Source organism: Hyperoodon ampullatus (assembly GCF_949752795.1).
Source record: "Hyperoodon ampullatus genome assembly, chromosome: 1".
NCBI lineage: Eukaryota > Metazoa > Chordata > Mammalia > Artiodactyla > Ziphiidae > Hyperoodon > Hyperoodon ampullatus.
This window is the reverse complement of record NC_136914.1, coordinates 199,972,025-199,992,481: the sequence shown is the minus strand read 5'-3', so window position 1 is coordinate 199,992,481 and position 20,457 is coordinate 199,972,025. Positions and strand designations below refer to the sequence as shown.

General features: G+C 40.7%; 2 protein-coding genes across 5 annotated transcripts in view; one reads left to right on the top strand and one right to left on the bottom strand.

Moving 5' to 3' along the window:
- Positions 1 to 20,457, bottom strand: part of CNNM1 (cyclin and CBS domain divalent metal cation transport mediator 1) — a gene marked incomplete at both ends in the record, with an annotated part of 392,548 nt that overhangs the window by 128,063 nt on the left and 244,028 nt on the right. The gene's annotated exons all lie outside the window — the stretch shown is intronic.
- Positions 2,860 to 20,457, top strand: part of HPSE2 (heparanase 2 (inactive)) — a gene marked incomplete at both ends in the record, with an annotated part of 561,691 nt that continues 544,093 nt past the window's right edge. For all 4 annotated transcript variants that reach the window (XM_079714947.1, XM_079714946.1, XM_079714944.1 and 1 more), the window contains 2 exons: positions 2,860 to 3,149; positions 6,046 to 6,203. In XM_079714947.1, coding sequence (XP_079571073.1) covers positions 2,860 to 3,149; positions 6,046 to 6,203 — 448 coding nt within the window. The remainder of the gene's footprint in view (positions 3,150 to 6,045; positions 6,204 to 20,457) is intronic.

Below are 20,457 nucleotides of genomic sequence, written 5' to 3'. Positions count from 1 at the left end.
GGTTAGATGAGAGGAAGACAAAAATCATGATATGGGGAGGGAGGTCCTATTTGTAAAGAGTAGCCCATTGGAGAACTACACCCAAACCAGACTAAAGGACAAAACAATTAGGTCATCTCAGAGTCACCGAGGGCTATCTGGAACTCCTTAAATGTTACTGAATCACTCTATTTGCCTCGATGTCCTGAGGCTGGACATGCCTATAGAATTTCAGGGGCCAGACTAGAGAGATGGTTTTCATCAGGAATTAGGAAAAAAGCACTGTTTTATTAGGTTTGATTTTTATACTACATACAGGTTCTGGTGAAAACATTAAATACTGGTTAAAGTAACTTAACTAGGCCACCAAAAATTACTGAATGGTTAGGTTAGTAGCAAAAACTGTGGATAAAATTCATAATTAAGCAGATTCTCATTATACCCAAGTTCATTCTTAGTCACAAGAGTAGGTATTTTTGAAAGGCACATTAATTATAGACATCTAGTGGGTGAGTGACGTCTTTATTTCATTGAGGTGGTCTTCCTCTGGTCGTAATTAATGTGGCTTCTAAAAATACATTCAGTTGTAATCCAGAGGGTGTTTAGGCCCTTGGAAAATCTGGCTCCTTGTTAAAAATATGTAATTAGTTTTAATTTTGAATATAAGCAATGAACTAATGGCTTCTGAATTTGCAAGATAAGTATTTCCTAAAGGAGATAACCAGGAAAATGCTAATAACTGGGAAAACAACTTATTAAACAGGAACCTAACAGTTTACTGTGACAAATAAAAATATGTACTTATTTTCACATTCTTCTTGAGAGCAGTATATGATTTTAGTGTGTTGAGCATGATTTGATTTACCATTAATTTAGCTCACTGGCATTTATTGAATGCCTACTAAGTGCCTGGTTCTGGCGATACAAAGATAAATAAAAACCTTTGTTCACCAGGCTGTCACCATCTCTAGGCGGTGCTCAGTGCACATTTAAAAAATACAATAATTTCTATTGAAACTCACACCATACCACACACCCCTACACAGAAACACACACATATTTTAGAGGATCTAGGTATGTTAGAAATTTTCAGAAACTGAAGGAAGCAGGCCTTAGTTCTAATTCTTCAGTATATTAACATCTTGGTTTTAAAAATCATTAAATAATATGCTTTGGGCCTTCTTTCTCCTTTGGCCTCATTTTATGGAGACCTTCTAGAAGGTCTTCATGGCACTTCCCAGTCTAACCCAACCTAAGCTCTGTGTTTCCTGGTTGCTTAGTTTGGTAGAAGCTCCTCGGGGAACTTCAGTAGAAAGTCATCTACTCCAGTCCTTTTCAGATTCCTTAATCCTATCTGAGGGGAGGGAAGGAGAGGCAGGTTGCGATTTCAGTGTTTTTCTGTGGCTGTGATACTGCCCTTGGCTCACGAACCTTTGGGGGAAACCTTGGCTCTGCATTTTAAGAGTTTTGCCTGTTTGATATCAGGAGGCCCTGGGAGGCTCCTGCGTACCCACACTGCATAAAGTAGTTCTCTTTATCTGCCAAGTAGAAGCCCCATTTTGTTCCAGAAATAAGCTGAAAGTGGAGCCTGACGGTGTGACTGCAGCAAACCAGGCCTGGCCTCTTTCCCACGCTTTAATTGAGGACCCAGGGCTCGATCTGAGAGGTGCTGTGGGTGGGGGATCTGAGCTAGGGCGGGTGGTGCATCGCGCGGCTCCTGGCTGTTCTCGAGCATCCAGGAGCTACGTGCGGGCAGATTCTGGCTTCGGCTCCGGGCCGAGTTTGAAAACCAGTCACTCTGTTCTTCTCCAGCACCAGAAAGGCGCAGTTCCCCTCGGGAGGGATAAGCCCAGGGTGACCTAGAGGAGGGTCTGGAGGGGGTAGCTCTGCTGCTGCAGTGGAGTAGAGTGGGCAAGCAGTGGCTCAGATGGGCGCAGCGCCGCCCAGACTAGCCAAGCACAGACAGGGTTGCTTTGACTTGGCCTAAGTCAGCGTGTATTGAACCCCCAAGACACTTTCGCCTCAGCTGCAGGCAGAACGGAGCCACGCGCAGCCTGGGCCCTTTGCCCCTACGGGCGGATAAACCCTTTGACCTGGTCACTCTGTATATTCCTTCTGGGCCCTATCAGGTCAGAGGCGGCTTCTGTGTTGCTGCCCAGCGCGTCGCAGAGGTCCATACTTGCGTCCATGGAGTCTCCGTCTGCCCTCGGTGCTTTGGCAGGAATCACAGCCGCCACCGCAGGACCCCTTTGCAACGTAACCAGCCTTGCTCTCGCTGCTTCAACCCAAAGGGAAGGGCCTGGAGCAGACGACATTCCTTGACGCTGTCAGGACAAACAGGCGCGCGACTGGTGCAGACCCTACTCCAGCACGCCCAGGACTGGCGATGAGGCTTTCGCGTCGGGGTCGCAGCTAGAACTGCTCTCCCCAGAGCCTTGCCGGGAGGGAAGTAAAAACAAGACGTCCCGCCTGGTACCCCAAATGTTAAAACTGTACAGTTTCGATCCCTCCCTCCGCTTCCCGACCCTAGAGGGTTAAATCAGGAGGGTACAACGCCACCCCTTCCTCCTACTCCCCCCTTCCCCGCCCCGCCTCGCCTTACCTTTAAAAAGTTAAAAAATGTCTGCAGTTGAAATCTCTTAAAGGGGCGGTGCTGGTGAAGTACTCTTGGCACGAGTCTCTGAGAAGGCTGGCTAGGGGCGTGAGTTCGCTCCACCAGCACCAAAACACTGAAGGAAAAAAAAAAAAAAAAGCGAGAGAGGGGGGAAAAAGGAAGGGAAAAAAAGGGGGGAAAAAGGCAGACAGACACACACTTTAGATAAGGACAATTAGTCACCAGTGAGACCCTGTAGGAAGAGAGGTTTAAATCAGAGGGATTTAATGAGGGTGCTCTGTGCCTTTCCTGAAGCCATGTCCTCCAGCAACTCCCACCCCCCCGCGTGCCTAGCCCCGGTGGCTCTCTTCTTGGCTCTGTTGCTCCATCTCTCCCTTTCATCCCAAGCTGGAGACAGGAGACCCTTGCCTGTAGACAGAGCTCCAGGTTTGAAGGAAAAGACCCTGATTCTACTTGATGTGAGCACCAAGAACCCAGTCAGGACAGTCAATGAGAACTTCCTCTCTCTGCAGCTGGATCCGTCCATCATTCATGATGGCTGGCTGGATTTCTTAAGGTAAGGCAGGGGCTTCAATGGATCATTTTTTTTTAAGTAGCAACCCCCACCCCTTCCTATCCCCCCATTCCAAAGGGGGAAGAAGAAGAAAATAAGCCAAGCGGATCTCTCAAAGAGAAGAAAGGTTTTCCTCCTCCTGGAATATTTACTGTGAGGCTGTAACTGGTGATTGAGAAAAGCAGTGTTTTCTATTAAGATGCACATGTTTGCAATGCAGAAGGCATTTCAGAAACTTACCAGTTATGACTGGAAAAAATGTTGTGCTTACATATATCCACAATTAGCCTCCCCGTCTACTTCCGAAAAGAAATAAGAGGTTCAGAGCAGTTACAGAAGCAAAGAAAAAGGTCTTGAACAACAAAGACCCGAGAGGGATGGGTGTGTGTGTGTGTGTGTGTGTGTGAGAGAGAGAGAGAGTGCCTGTCTGTGTGTGTCTGTGAGTGTTTAAGCGGGGATCGCACGAAAGTGGAATTTTCCACGGAAAGATCGTTTCATCAGTTCTCTCCCACTCCCAGACAGAAAATGAATCTAAGCAGAGGCTTGAGCGGTGGGCAAGTTGGTTCGGATTTTTAATTTTATATCCTCCGCTGTCCTTTCCAGACTTCAGGACTTCTTAAGATACTTTTTATAGACCGAATGGTACCCCCAGTCCCTACTCCTTAAATCTCCTGCGATAACTGCATAGTTTAGTTTTTCTTTAAAGAAAAAAAAAAAAAAGTCCTCGCTCCGTTCATAGCGTATGTAAGAAGAGCGGAAAGTGTCCTAGAAGTACTCCGGGGATGTTTCGGAGATCTGAATCCAGCACTGGTGGATTAGGAAGCCGGGAGTTTTGTGATCATGGACCCTACATTACTCTAGGGCTTGGACTTTAATTGGGCTCACCCTCTCCCCAGTTGTTACTGTTCAGCAGTAAGGCAATCACGATCCCTTCCCAACAGGGACAGAGCTGCAGTGTAAAAAAAAAAAAAAAGTTTACAACGTCGAATCCAAGTGTTGAGTTTAAAAATTTCCCTCCAAATTGGAGCCTCAGCTGTGGGCTCCCTCGAAGAGCTCCGAGAGCTCTCAGTCTCACTTTTCTGTTCTGAGGCCGCGTCCGCCGCGCCTTTGCTGAGTATCTTTCACTCTGGTAAATTCGAGTTTGCTTCTCGCGTGCGCCCGCCCCTCAGCTCTCCAGGTCTCCCTGGCCTCGGCCAGGTCAGCGGACGCGGCAGGTAGCGGGAGGCGCTGTGTGGGGCGCTTCTTCCACGTGGAGCGAGCGTTGCGGGAGGACTGAGTGGTTGCTGTGGCCGCCGCCGAGGCCGTTTTGGTTCCTGCCTGCGCCTCCGCTGGGAGGGCGGGAACAGCTCTGCGCGGCCGGATTCCTCCTTGGAAGCTCTTCCGTGCAGCAGCGCGCGTCTGTGAGCTCGTCCGGGAGGTGGGGGCGACTACACGCCTCACTTGCATCGCGCTTCTCTAGCTACGCGGACTCCTTCGGGGTTCTTCTGCTTCTGACCTTAAAAACAGCAACAACAAACTTTCATGTTCTCGCTAAATGCTTGTCGCAGAAAAGATTGTGGAAGGCGGCTTTTCGGGGAAGAAGCCTTGGCGGGGCGTATTTGCATTGGCTGTGCAGGCTTCCGGCTGGAAGGTTGTTGGAAACGCCGTTTCTGCTGGGCCGGACTCGCTCGGATGTCTCCTCGCCTGCCGTGGGCCCACACGACGGCCGATTGCGCCCGCCGGGTAACGCAGTGCCGGAGTCCTCGGCCAAGCGATCCTTCCGGCGACTGGACTTCTCCAGGCAGCCACGACTTTTGTTAGAAACTCTAAAACTGGAGTCTCTGTTTTTTTCTCTGTTTTCTCCTATCCACCGCCTTTAAGATACTCTTTAGTACCATTTGGATTGGATATTCAGAACCTGAAGCAGCAAAGCGTTAAAAATAGAGACCCCAAATTTAACAGCTGATGCCCTTAGCATTAAGAGCATCTGATTGCTCCTTCTCTACCCCTTCCCGAATTAGCAGCGTTTGGCTTTTGAAAAACCTATTTATGGAAATCCTGAACCTAAATAGGTGTAAATGGTATTCTGATGCCCCTCGAGTCCCCTACTACGCTCAGGTTCCACATTTCGGCAAACTTCATTTTCCTCAGAGCTTCCAAATGGCCCCAAGTGGGAAGGAAAAAAGATAGAGCCCAACCCGGGGGGTGGAGAGGAGAACGTTACCTTTTCTGAGATCGGGCTGAATTATTTCAGGGGCCAAAGAGGCATTGCTTTTACTGTGCAAGGCGGGGCTGGGGAGTGTTCTCAGAAAGGCAAGGATTTACCCCAGGAATTTCTCGTGCTCAGGGATTTGGGAGATGCATACAGTTGTTATGAGGTAGTGGAAAAGGAAAATCAGCTTTGGCATTAAAAAAAAATTAACTTGACCTCAGGTGCCTGCTCTGAGAGAAAGAAGGCGGGTTTCACCTTCTCCATGGAGGTTGCGATGCCCCTGGGGCAGAGGGGGCAGATCCCGTCTTTCAGCCCAGAAGTTTGGCAAAAGTCGGAGCCCGGGGTCCGTGTACTGCGCGTCTCCTCCAGGACAGCTTTTCGGGCCGGGGCAGAAGCCCTGCAACTGCGCCTTAGTCCCGTGCTCTCAGCAGAGGGGCACCCCCCACCTTATGCACACACTGTTAACAAACAGAATCTCTAACTCTTTGTAAATACTACCTTTGGTGAGCATCGTCGGGGTGCCTGAGGGAGGGGGCCACGACCAGTTGGGCGCGGGAGGCGTAGCTCCCGGAGTCCCATGGCCCAAGACTGGGTGGGCTGGGGCGCCAGGCACAACTCCACAGAGAGTGGGAAGAGGGCCTTGCTGGTGCCCCGCACCCTCTCGCTTCTCCCCCGGATCCTTTCCTTTCTCCTTCTCTATCCCTGCAGCTCCAAGCGTCTGGTGACCCTGGCCCGGGGACTTTCGCCCGCCTTTCTGCGCTTCGGGGGCAAAAGGACCGACTTCCTGCAGTTCCAGAATCTGAGGAACCCGGCAAAAAGCCGTGGGGGCCCCGGCCCGGATTATTATCTCAAAAACTATGAGGATGGTGAGAAACTTGCTCCCCACTCTTGTTGGGTGGGGGAAGTTTGGGGAGTGGGAGCGAGCAATCGGTATGTGTGCGTGTGGGGTGCAGATTTGGAGGAGGGCCAGGTTGAAGCTCACCTGAAAAACTGGTAGCTGTATGCCAGGGGAAACTGGAGTGTGGGATTCCTGATGTGATTACACAAAGGGGGCTCATCAGGTGGTCCTTGTCCAGGCTACTGGCCTTTCTTGGGTGGCTGAGTGTCAGAGGCCAAGAATTAGTAGCCAAAACTTATGACTGGCTAGTCCTATAGGGAGAAAGTGCAGTGGGTTTCTTGAGAAAATCCAGTCAGGTTCATAAAGGGGCAGGGTCACGTTTCCTTTCTAAAATTAAAGGAAGTGCCTTTTTGTTTTTCTTATTCTTTGCTTTCCTGAGATGAGGCTACGGAGGGCTTCAGCCTTTTTTGAACCCTACTCTAAAGTTTTCTGGAATAATCCTTTTTAGATTGGTCCATTGTTGGGAAGGTTTGAAACTTTTCACAGTGGGTTCTTCTTTAGACTGCCTAATCTCAGAGTCGCACTTCTTTTTTCTCAGTTTCAAAATGGGATTATAAATGCCAGCCTTTCCTGCCAGGATCAGATGAGTTAAGTGTTGGAAGGGCTTTTGAAAATGCCAGATCCTATTCCAGTGTGAGAGGTCAATCTTTTTACAGTCTTTGAACAGTCTCATTTTTACTAGGGAAAAATGAAAATGGTATTTAAGAAAATTGTTTAGAGGGTTTGGTGTTAATAACTATGAACTTTCTATGTGGGTAGAGGAACAGAGTTTCTTTCAAATGGGCAAGGTGGCAATTGATGGGTCTTCACCCACTGAGGTTGTTTAGATCGGGTAGAAGAGGCATTAGTGTCCATTCCTGGAGAGCTATCTCTGCCCTGTTGTCCCTTCTCATACATGAGCTACAGTTTTATTTTTAAAGGGCTCAGGGACATGTTCTCAGAGCTCCCTGGATTTTGTTACATCTTGTCCTTATAAATCAACAAAATGAGGAAAAGCCCTTGTATTTTCTGGGGCTTTCACTGAACGGGAATTCTGGAGAGTTTGGATCTATTTCAAGGTTGGCTGAGAAACCTTTTTTTAAAAGTGCCGGACTGGAGAAAGAGGGCAAGGTTGAGGCTTCTTGAGTTTGAATCCTGAACTAGACTTACTCTTTTACAACATTGGCAAAGTGTGTAGGTGTTTAAGGCTACATCTTTTCAAAGGTAAATATCATTGCTATAAAAATGTGGATTGCCAGTAGATTTTGCTGTCACTCATCATAAAATGCTGAAAGGTAAAAGATAATCCTGAACAGCAGCTCTGATGGTAATTTGACCTGGGGCTTTAGAGCTCCCAGGGTCACTGTCAGCTCTGTGTTCGGATACAAGAAGGGAGAATATTAATGGTTTTCCTGATGAAACAGCTCTTCTTTGAGTCCATTTGAACTACTTCCTCTTTAGTTTGTGAAAAAACTTGTAAGAGCCCCAGGAACCACTGTGGGAAAAAAAAAGACTATTATAAGTTTAGGAATTAGCCTTTTTCTCCCAAACTTGTACCTAGGATTATATTACCTATTCATTGAGAGTGGGAGATATGCTTAAAATGAAGGTACAATTTATTTCCCTTTGTACAAGGAGAAAGTGGGCATCATGGGGAGAAAGGATATTGGCAGAAGGCCGTGCCCCATAAAACTTCATAGAATTAGGACAAAACCAGAAATGGAAAAGATCTAAGAGGTCATCTTCAATCCTTCCACCACTTCAGGGTTCAGTACAGGATCATTCCATATGGAATCCTTTTCTCGTTTTGTCCAACATGGTATTAAATATCTCTACGAGTGTAGTTTTCACCACTCCTGTGGGAGAGAGTTTTTTTGTCCCATAGGTTTTCACCGGTAAATTTTTCCTGAATTTTCCCTTTATATTCTCTAAATATTTGATAACTCCTCTTTGCATTTTTTAGACATTTACCTTCAAAATAATTTCTTTGTTGTGTCAGCTTCAAAAAAAGGTTTCCTCATAGCTGTTTTTTATCTACACTACCTGGATTTAATTCTTTTAAAACTTTCTTTAAAGTCAGTCCTTCCAGACACTAATCTGTTTTATTGCTCCTAGCTGAACTCCTTGTGATTTATGTCTCCTTGGTAATAAGATGCTCTGAACTATATCAGTATTTGAGGCCTTAGCACAGTTAAAGAGAGTAGGAATGCCCTGTTTCTGCCCTTTGATGCTCACATATCCTTAAATCACCCATATTGTCTTTGTTGTTGCATGTTGCATTGCAGAATTAAAGGCAAAAATGGTTTTGGTATAGTCTCAGCAATTTTGCAAATGTTATACTTCAGTTGTCACTTTTAATCCAGTGATAACTGTCATCATAATGAGCCTCTTAAAATAATTAGGTCTTCTCAGTAAACGGCCCTGTAATAGGCATTTTGGCATAAGTACCTTATTTTTTAAAAAAGAGATGTATTGGCTTAAACATAATATAGAATAATAACATACATTTTGAATAATTAGATACAGCTACTAGCATATTATGAAATTGAGTGACATAGGGAATAGAATACGGAATTTGGACTCAGAAAGCCTGTATTTCAGGCCTGGCTCTATCACTTATGAATATGTGGCCCTGGGCTTGCTGCTTCTCTGTAATATATGGATGTGATAATACCTTCTCTGCATTGCTTCTGTGAGGGTTCTGAGAGGTATCTGTATAAAATATTTTGTCAACCGCAAAGCACTATGAAGGCTAAGTATTCCTACTTTTATTAAAGGCAGCTTCAGGAAATTTATAACATATATGTTTAATATTTTAAAGTGGGTTTAAGGAGTGAATAAGATGCGGTAGACCAAAGTTTATACAGAAGAAAGGAAATAGAATTAGGGAATTGTTTGAGAGGATTAAGAGAATGTAGGGAGAATTTTTAGGGAGAATTGTCTTTAAGGAATGGAGGTGGAGAACATAGGGTGGCTATTTTTTTTGTGTGGTAATGAAAGAAGAGACTAATCTTTAGTTTTGTTATATACGAACATTAAAATGAACTGATAGTTCCAGCTTGGGTAACACACACTTTTCTGGTTAATTCATTCATATTGCTACCTCGATGTGATTTTTTTGTTGTTGTTTTCCCCTGAATTAATAGGGCAATTAACAAGTCATGTGGCTTATATTTTCCCAAAACTTTTAAAGCATATTAATGCAGCTGCATTTTCTCTTTCTAAAGTCACTGTTTACATAAACTTTGGGAACTTCTCTAGTTAGTCCTTTAATACAGTTACTTATTCCACTCTTAGCGTAGGCAACTTGAACTTCATATAAACATGATGATGATGGAGGAAATAAAAAATAGGATTGTTCTTCATATTTTGGAGTCTTACCCTTTGTCTGTCTATGTGATGTTATGCTTTTCTTGCTCCTAACAAAGAAATCTTGGGTTAATCTTTTGTTCTTAAGTTTATTTTGCTGCAGTCTGCCTCTTTGTTGTATATTCAGTGTGATTTATTTGTATGCCTGTCTCTTTACTGCCATAACCATATCTTTAATCAAGATATACACCATTTATTATGCACATCAAAAGCCAGCTTAATATTTCTAAAATATCATATTCATCATGTCACTTTTTTGCTGGAAAACTTTGATTATTTTTGGATTGCTTACAGAAAATGTTCAAACTCCTCAACTTGGCATTCAAAGCCTTTTTAAATCTCAGCTTACCTTTTGTACCCTATGTTTTCATATAACTTTTATTACAGCCCAGCTTGATTTTCACTGTTTCCTTAAAACACCTTTATCTCAACCCCTTTGTTCAGCCATTCTATCTCTGCTTTAAATGCCTTTTTCTTGGCTCTGTTAAAATCTCACCACCCACTCCACCCAATTCTTGAAGACCCATTGCAAATGCCCCTTATTTTCACAAGCCTTTCCTGAACAGGTCATTTCATAGTTATCTCTTCTTTCTCTGGACTATTGCAGTTCTTTCTCATTATGTTGTTCTTTTGGCCCCTTCTGCCTTGTTTTGCTTTTTAACTTTTCATATATATATATATATGTGTATATATATATATGTGTATATATATATATATATATATATATGAAAAGTTAACTATATATATATGTATTTTTGTTTTACCTTTTCAATTAGAATGCAAATTCTTTATAGGAAGGGACCATATCTAATTGCTGTATATCCTAAAATGTCTAGCATTATGTATGACACATAGTAGAACTTCTGCAAATATTTTTGGCTGCATACTAGGTTAAGAGCCTGTTAAAGGCACTGGAAAAATGGAGGTTACCAATGAAGAAATGAGTAAACACATAAATAAAGATTCTATTCATTTTTCACCTTCAATGCATTTTCACACGAAGTCCATTCTTAATATTTATTTTAATGACATACTTCATTATTTTAACTGTGTATTCTTTATCTTTGGTAGTCTAAGTGTCTTGGTTTCATACTGTGCATTAAATCAACTCTACCACCTGATTTAAAGCCTTGCACTGGACCCACACTATTTTTTATTGTATCTGTTTCTTCTTTGCCTTTACTTTTGCTTTTCTTGGTTAGCCTTACGTAGTTTCTACACCTAATTTTCCAATTCCCAAATTAATAGTACCTTTTCACAAATTTAAATGTTTTTTCAATCTTCGTCTCCTGAAAATTTTCTCTTCTGAGAGCTTCTGAAATCCTAAATAATGAATGTGGAGTACACTTTGTAAACTTTAAGGCACTATACAAAAATTATTATTGTATTCCTTTCTCCAGGAAGTTTTCCTAGTTTTAGTAGAGGTGAGGTAGTTAGTTCTTTATCTTTCTATTCCCATTCCATCAATCAAGACATATGACATAAGAACAGCACAACTGCCAAAATACATATTTGCCTTGAACTTATCCACCTTTCATTATCTCACTTTATTTTACATAAATGTTTCTTGAAATCCAATTACATTTAACAAGTGTTTATTGATTACCTGCTCTGTGTTTAGTTTCATGCTGGACAAAATGCAGATTATCAAATAAATAAAAGATACAGTCCTATATCAACAGTAGAGCACAACAGTAATCATTGCTGTAGGCAAGATCCACTAACCAGTGTTAAAATAAGTAGGCGAAGTTTAAGGCAAAGCAGGATATTTGCATAGCCTCAAAGCATCTCTCTCATAATGTTAATTAATTAATTAATTATTGTGGTGGTTTTAGCATATGACCACCAATTCTTTGATACTTATAGGATGTGGAACTTCTGTTTTCCCCTTGAGTGTGGGCTGGATTTAACAACTTGTTTCTAAAGAAGATAGTCTATAAAGCAGAAAATAGTAACTTTACAGTGGAGAAGCTGTCAGATATCATTTCAACAAAGTGATCAAGGTTAACATCAGCAGATAGGTCATGTTGATATCATGTATTCCCTGATATCATGTGATGAGAAGGGCACTTCACCTTTGTGATATTCTTTCCCCAAATCCATAACTCTGTAAATATGAGAAAACACTAGTCAAATTGAAGGATACTCTACAAAATACTTGACCTTTCCCCGTCAAAAGACACTGTCTCTGCTGTCAGTGATCTAATAGCTTGTTAGTGAGATAACATTTATAATGATAAAACTGAAGAGTAACACAAAGACAATATAGAATGAAGTGCTAAGTGGAACAAAATAGTTTGCCAGGATGTGACAGGAAAAGTAGAGATGAATACTGGCCAGACTTAGGTGGGAGTTAGGTTGGGCCTTGTGAAAGATGCCTAGACTTTGGAGAAGTAGAGATGAGAGAGGACATTTCATTCAAGGGAAAGAGCCTGAGGCAAAGCCTAAATATGTGTTTGGGTAATAAGGAGACCACCCGCCTAATAGAAGGTACGTGTTAGAAATTATATTAGTTCATGTTGCTAGAAGCATAACAGATTCTTTTTTATAGAAGCCTATTTGCATATTTTTTGTTCAGTAATGTTTATAATTTAAAAATTATGAAAAGCACATGTTAGAAATTATTCTAAGAAAAACTCATATTTCTAGAATTATGTCTAATTTGAATTTTAAGAAGTGCTAATGTATTTTTGTTAGCTCCAAAATATGTAATTAAAAAAGAAGAAAGTACATGTGTGAGAGTAAAGGTTGGTTGGGTAAATCCAGATCAGATGATGAGAATGTTGAATTTTAAGCATAGTAAAATGGAATTGGCCCTATAGGAAAATAGAGGCTATTATAAGTTCTTTTACTCCATTGGAGAGGGGAAGGACATGTTTTCAACATGGATAATGACTTTGCCCTCTCCCATTCTTCTTTTCCAAATCATTGAACACATTCATATACTCTAGCTAAAGTGTGTTATAACTGAACTTGATGAGGTTTGAGTTATGAAGCATGTTTGAAGGACAGATAATTTAAAACTAAATTAATTTGGTTCTTATAGGGTATATAAAATAAAGGTTTTAGAATTTGCTTGATAATTTTTGTTACCCTTCCTTCTTTTACAGAGTGAAAACAGGCTACTACTTTGTAATATTTATTCACTCATGAATTTACCCATTGAGCAGGCAGCTAGCTCCAGGCCCGTTTGATGCTGAGGCTGGGAGGATGAATGAGGCCCAGCTATGGTTGTCAAATTACATACTCCTGACCTCTTTATCACTTCAGCAGCATCAGTCAAAAGCAGTTTCTAGAGATTTTTAGGCCAAGAAAAGCCTCCATTCCAAGGCCACTATTCGGCATTTCATGATTTGTCTGCCAGCAACTTTAGAAGGATTTGAAACAATTTAATATTGTATTAAAGGGTGTCAGAAATCACCTGAAGTTTTATATATGTTTTATTCTGCCTTTTGGAAACAAAGTGGGTGCATTTTTATAATGTTTGAAATTTGGTACCAGGTCCTGAGTGCTAGTTGCAGCTCACTGTACCCCTGTGAATTTGAATGTGGTATCTAAAGATATAGTTATCATGCCATTTAGTCACAGTTTAATCATTGTGGATCTATATAGTGCTGGAAGTGGTAGAGAGGAGATCTGGAAACTCTGGTCTACTGCTTGTAGAGGTGGCTTAATTAATTTCAGTGAATCAAAAAGTCTAGTAAATAGGCCTTTCAATCACAACCACATTTGTGTAATTTATCACCTGATCATTGGGGCTAAAGGTAATCCACAAACAGTCATGTGTTCCTGTACAACACAAATTGTGCTGCTGTTGCCAATACCAAATATCACTGTTTCTCTTGCCATATTTATTTATATTCTCTCTCCTGTTCTCCCAAGGCCTCCTGGTGGGATGGGTACGTCATGGAAGAAAAGAAGTTTCTTTCAAAATTCCCTGGGCCTGTTTAGCCTGCCAGTCACATGGTCTGGGCTCATAGCGTCAGGAGCCTCTTCTGAGAATCCTTCATCAAAATGGTTTAAATGTTAAGACTCTTAACTTCTGTGCTTCTTAGTACCTTAATCAAGAGTTCAGCTGTCTAGATCTATGAGGCAATGGATTGGAACTCTGAACAGTGTGTGTGTGTGTGTGTGTGTGTGTGTATGAGACAGAAAGAGAGAGAGACAGACAGAGACAGAGAGAGACAGAGCATATGAATATTTGAGCATGAAAGAATTTGGTGTGTTTTATTTTTTACACTTGTCCATGGTGGTGATGTAGGCAAAGTAAATACAATTTGTAGACTAGTGGCTAGTTCTATAGAACGTATAGATACCTTGTTGAACTCCTTTGTCTTTTGGTTTCATGATAAATTTTCTTCACTTTAGTACAGTGAAAAGCAGTGTAATTTTGCTTAATTCAGTACATGTTTTTTAAATTATAAACCAAATGCCAAGGTTAGTCTAGATACTGGGGCTACCCAAGAGGAATAGAACATGAACTGTACTCTCAAAGTGCTCTGGTCTTAAATATTCAATAGAATTTCTCAATGTTCTTGAGTATCATCACTCTACTTTAGTTAGACTAATCTTTGCTAAGTCTTTCCACTTTGCTCATAGTATACCCTCTACCTTGAACACTCATTTTCTGTCTTGAATTAAAATTTTTACTTGTCCTTCAAAGCTCTGCCCAAGTCCCCTGTTTCATTAAGCCTTCTGCGGAGCCAATCCTCATTAATCCTCTCTCATTCTCTAAATTCTTCTGAAATTCTGCTCTGAATACTTGATCTAATTTAGTCCAAGTGCCCAAGAATTTATGTTTGATTGACTTAAGCAGACATCATTTTTGTCTCTAGGAATTTACAATCAAAACACACTGGGATTGACATACGCATAAAAATCCATATAGATAACCATCATCACATTGCATAGAACAGATATATTAAGTCAAACAAAAATTTATGTTATTTACAAACCTTAATGCATGTGTTTTGCTTTTTGTGTGGTGAAGAATGAAGAGTGAAAAATATAAGCTGCATATTTAGAAAAGATGGGGTACATATCTGTATCTGTATGTTTGTATTGAGGGAGCTGGGGATCAAACCAGTACCTTATTTTTTACTTGCTCTGGAAAGGCAAAAACACCTTGAGAGATGGAAGATGAGAATGCAAAAGTTAAATTGCTCAGATTTGGGTCATTATCTTTGAAATACTATGGAAGAATGGATGTTCCCCGTGCAGCTTAATAATAGTAATAATATAATAATATTACCTAACATTGTTGGGTGCTTCTTATGTGTCAAGTACTATTTTAAGGAATTTACATAGATTAACATTTAATCCTTTTATCAACCCTATGAGGAAAGTAGTATTTTCCCATTTGACAAGTGGGGAAACTGAGGCACAGAGTGGTTAAATAACTTGCCCAAGGCCACCTAGGTAAAGAGATGGGGAGCAGGGACTCAATGACATCACCCATTAAACCTGAAGGCTTAAGTGGAGCCTGTGTTAATGAACTTGTTTTTCTACTAACTAAATGTGTCACTGTGCAAGTTGTTAACCTTCCTGAAGCCTTCCTTGTCCATAAAATGAAGAAAATGGACCACATTATCTGTTTGTAGCATCTAATTCTGAGATTCTGTGAGTCAAAGATCTCAGACATACAAGGCATGTAGGAAATAATAGCAATGGGAACAAGATAGGATATATTCAAAGGTTAAAGGATGTAGAACAAGCTGTAAGGGCTATAGAAGTTCAGAGAAGGAGATTAAGTGAGAGCTGGAGTAGTCAGGACAGGTGCCTAGGAGGAGGGGGCTTGACCTGGCCTTAAGGGTAAATAATAATAATGCTAATAACAGCTACTGTTTGTTGAGTTCTTACTGTGTTTTACATTTGGTATCTCATTTAATTCTTAAATCAATCTGTTGATAAACCTGTGAGCATGCACGTGTGTATGTGTGTATATATGAAGAAATAGGGACTCAGAAGAGACATGTGACTTGCTTAAGGTCATAAGATCAGTAGTTAGTACAACCAGGATTAGAACCCAGTCCTGTTCTCTCTTCACTGTGCTTAGATAAGAGGGATCCAGTCTTTGGTTCATTCACTATTTCATTTATTCATCTACTCATCTATCAGGCACTCAAAAGCCCTATACTAAGTATCGTGGAGCAGTAAAAAAAATGTGTGCCATAGACCCTCCCTCAAAGGTTTAGTGGGTTAGCACACAAAATAGTTGTTAGGAAAAACAGCAAAAGAATAATCACAGGGAGACACATGAACAATTGAAAGAGATGATTGTCACACTTTATGACATTTGAAGGAATAGGACAGCATCTGATCCAATGGAATAGAACTTATTAGTTCTATCCAGTGGGATAGAACTATTTTGGAAGCAGATGAATTGAAAAGAATACTAGAAATGGATCAACAGTGTCATTGATGTAAGGGAAATGGCAGGAAAAAACGCAGAAAAATAAGAATATTTGAAAAAGTTGTTGGAAAGTTACCATTAAATTATTGGGCAATTTTAGAATTACCTTGTTTTTATTTATATACTAGAACCATACTCTGCATTTTTCTTCTTTCAAGTTTTGAGGCCAGAGAAACCTTGTGAAGGATAAAGGGAACTGATAAGGGTGAAGTTTCAAGAAAACCCTTCCTTCATACCTCTCTTCCTTATCTTTCTCTTTGAACTGAGAGTTTGTTAAACTCAAGTAGAGATTACTTTTATAGCCATTTACAATGAAGAAACTATGGAGCAAAGAGGTTATATATTCTACACAAAGTAAGTAACTGTGTTGGTAAGTGGCAGAGCTGTGGCTGGATCCAGGACAGTCTCACTGTGAAGTTGGTGATTTTCACCACCCCCATTATAGCATAACAGCACAATATTCCTCATTCTTCTACCAAGACAGCTTCAAAGCCCTTTCCTCTGGGGTTTATATTAATTTGAGTCTGATTTGAAAGTTTGAGAATGGGGCTAAATGAAAATTATGATTGTTTACCTCATGGCTGTTTCCATCTGGTTTGGGCAGTCTTCGTCTCCCATCTATTCTGTCATCTCTCTCTAAGGAAACTGGGTTCCCTTTCTCCAGCCTCTCTTCATCCTCCTGCCTCATTAATCTTTCTGAAGCTCCATGTTCTCCTGTCACTGCCTAGCTAGAAACCTTCAAGGTTATCCTTTGTCTAATTTAAATCCTCCTCATTCTCCTCCAGTTTTCCAAGGCCCTCTAGAGTCAGCCCACCTTCCTTGGCCAGCTTCCTCCCTCCTCTTCCCCACAGGAACCTGAGTTTATTCACAAGCAGATGGTGTAGCTTCCTGTCACAGAGAGCTCCTACTCATTCTGCCATTCTCTTAATTTCTAACCCTCTGGATTTCTCACTCCATCATCTGTCTGCCCACTTTTTACCCACTTCTAAATTCTTCCTGCCTTTCAGAACCCTGCTCAAATTTGTCCTCCTTCTCTATGAATTCTTCACGATCTCATTTATTCATTCATGAAGTGTTTATTGAGCCTGAATTTCCAAGGTATTTGTTGTATAAAAATCACTCTTTTGGCTATTTTCATATTCTGCCTCAATGTTCTCAGGTATCTTTTTGTGTATGTTCATGTAGACTTGGCTCAATCCCTAGATTATAGGTCACTGTGACAGTAGTGATTTTATCATTTTTGTTGTTGCTACAACATCTAGTAGCTGTCTTTTGCCTAGTAGTTCTTCAGTGTATACTTGTTGACTGAGTATTTGCCATTTATTGGGTAGCTTAATACACTAAAAAGAATAATAGCTCTTCCATTCATTGTTTCTGCTTTTTAAAAAATTCATAGTCTATTTCTGGTTAATGTTTAACCTCCTTATTCATATTTTTACTTTTAAATTTTTAGACTTTTTATTTATTTTATTAATACCAATGAAATGCATGCTCATTAATATAAATTCAATAATACATATATCATAGATATAACCACTTTTAACAGTCTGGCATGTACCTTTTTAGACCTTTTTCTGTGCATACATATGTATATAAAAATTTAAATGTGTAAGTGGAATTGTATTTTTGTACAACTTGCTTATCTAGATAACCTTTTAGTCAGAAATTATGGGCTGTTTTTCAGTGGCTAAAGAATAATCCATATGTGGATGAGTTGTAATTTAACCATTCTTTCTAATTCATTGGTACTTTTTTGCAAGAACTTCTCTGTTTGCTATTTGTCTGTAGTTTCTAACAGAGCAGTGCTGTAGAATCATATCTTTTTCGTATTGGAACTTGATCTAAATTATTTATTTTCCCCAATGTCTTTTTAACCACCCTTATCCATTTTAATCCTTTTAGCTATAATGCATTCTTTGAGCAAATGTCAAGAAAACAGTCACAGCAAAACTAACCCTGTGCATCAAAGTACAGTTTTCTTTTGTAAAACAAGTGATTTTAAAAGTTTTGGATACAGATAGAAAGTGACACTAAAAATATTTTGACTTTTTTGTTCAAATAGTATATCACTGTGTGATTTGAAAGAAATCCTAGCTGTCACTCATCTTGTTAAAGCTACTCTGTGAATTTGAATACTACTCAGCCAAAGAAGAGACACTTATAAAGACCTCACATAATGAATGTTTTGTGAGAAACAGACTAAAGAAGGCAGAAGTAGCCATTTTTGAATAGCTCACTAATCAGTTTGCAGGAGAAAAATAATCACTTTACATTTGTAATGTTCTTTAAAATTTAAAGAACTATAGAATTATAGAACTAAAGAATAATAGAACTATAGAATTATAAAAACTCCTCTGATCCTCACAGGAGCTATGTATAGTAAGTTTATTTAAAATTTTGGCATTTCTATATTATAAATGAGAAAACAGACTCAAGGAAGTTGCTCAGAGTAATACAGCTTTTAAGTGGCAGAACTGGGATTAGAGCTCAGTACCTCTGTCTTTAAGCCTGATACTCTTAAATGAGGTATACACAGCTAATGATAATCCCTCCACTCTACTTCAGTGAACCAGGTGGGTACCTGTGTTCTGCAGTGTTTGGGCCAATTTGAAATAGGAAGGCTAGAATGGGCCTGTTGTTTCTTTGTGAGAGGCTGTGTTTGCTTTTAGGTGTGCTAGGCTCTAGTTTAGTCCCAGATTCTTTTTAAACTGTTCTTTATTGATAAACTTCTGGACAGGCTGCAGGATGCCATTTTTGTAGATTTGACACCTGAAACTCAGACTCCTTTGAGACTGGAATCCAAACCCAGGGTGAGGTTAGAACTAGTCCAGAGAATGGCACAGAGGGGACTTTTGAGAGTACTCTGTGGATGCCAGTATCACTGAGGAGACTTCCAACAAAGAATTAAAAGCCTTTTAAGTTCAGACATTCATTAGCTATCACGGTGCATCCAGTGAGAGGGTTTCATTTACCACAGAGGAGGCCCGTACTGAGTAAGCAGAGGAGCTGGAAATAGAACATGAGCTTTTGGTGATAGTCACTAAACCATGCACACTTTAAAAAATGTTTGTAATCACCATTGAGGTGAATCTTTGTGTATCTCTTAGTGCTCTAATAGGTACACTCTTTTCATCTGGGTGTTTATTTCTTTGCAATTGTTGGGAAAAAAACCGGATTGTGGACTTATTTCCCTGGCCATTATGAATCCTCTTGGAAGAGTAGACTCAGGTTAATTCACTTAGCTGTAGATTCAAAAGAAACTGTAGTCCAGGCTTAGCCAAGTTAAAACCCATAGGTGAAACTAAACATAACTTGAAACCATTAGAAAAATAAATGCTGTTGTTTCATAGAACATTTGTAGAAGCGAATGAATGATGCCCCAGTCCAAAGGTCAGGATTTTCAACAGCTTGCAGCAGAAAACTTACACTTATTAAATGTCTTCACTAGGAGTTTTTGTGTTAGTGGATGACTGAGGTCTTTTGTTTCTTCTGTTTCCCTCATGGCAATAAAGTTGACATTTAGAAAGCTTTCAAAATGAAATTTCTCATAGAAGTTATAACCACAGGTTTTAAGTTTTCATCACCTAAATGTGGAACAGAACAATTGAAAATTTGGGGGGAGGGGAAAAGAGGTTTGAGGACACATGTGGTGTGTATCAAGAATCAGTGTAAATCAGGAAGGTGTGGTAAGAGGGATTTCCTGTGTTACAGAACTGCTGAAATAGTGTTCCCCCAGCCTCCATCAATACATTCCAAATTAAGGTGCTGGCCTTTTCTGACACCTTGCAGAGATGGTGCCCCTTACCTGACACATTGTAGTTTCCTTGAAGCTTCAAACAACAGTTGGTTGCTAAGAGAGCTCATCCTGGGGATAATGAGTTCTTTGATTGTGTTCTTTCTTTTGTACCTCATGAGTTTGGCAGGTACCTACCTGTAGGACGGGACCAGTCTAGTATTTTGAGTCTGTTTTTTTTTTTTTTTTTTTTTTTTGCGGTACGCGGGCCTCTCACTACTGTGGCCTCTCCCGTTGTGGAGCACAGGCTCCGGGTGCGCAGGCCCAGCGGCCATGGCTCACGGGCCCAGCTGCTCCACGGCATGTGGGATCTTCCCAGACCGGGGCACGAACCCGTGTCCCCTGCATCGGCAGGCGGACTCTCAACCACTGCGCCACCAGGGAAGCCCAAGTCTGTTCTTTTTTATCCCTGCTATAGGACAATTCATTTCCAGGTTTCCAGGTCTGATAATAATAACTACCAATTATTGAGCACTTACACATCCCAAGTACTGGGCCAAAAGCTCTTCAAAGGTGATCAGATTTTTTCCTCACAACCCCTTGAAGCAGGTATAAACTGTCCCATTTGATAGAAGCTTAGAGAAGTTAGTCAGTGATTCTGGCTGCATTCCCCTAGCTAGGGGAGCTTTAAAAAATGTTGGGTCCTAGGCTAATTAAATCAATCTCTGG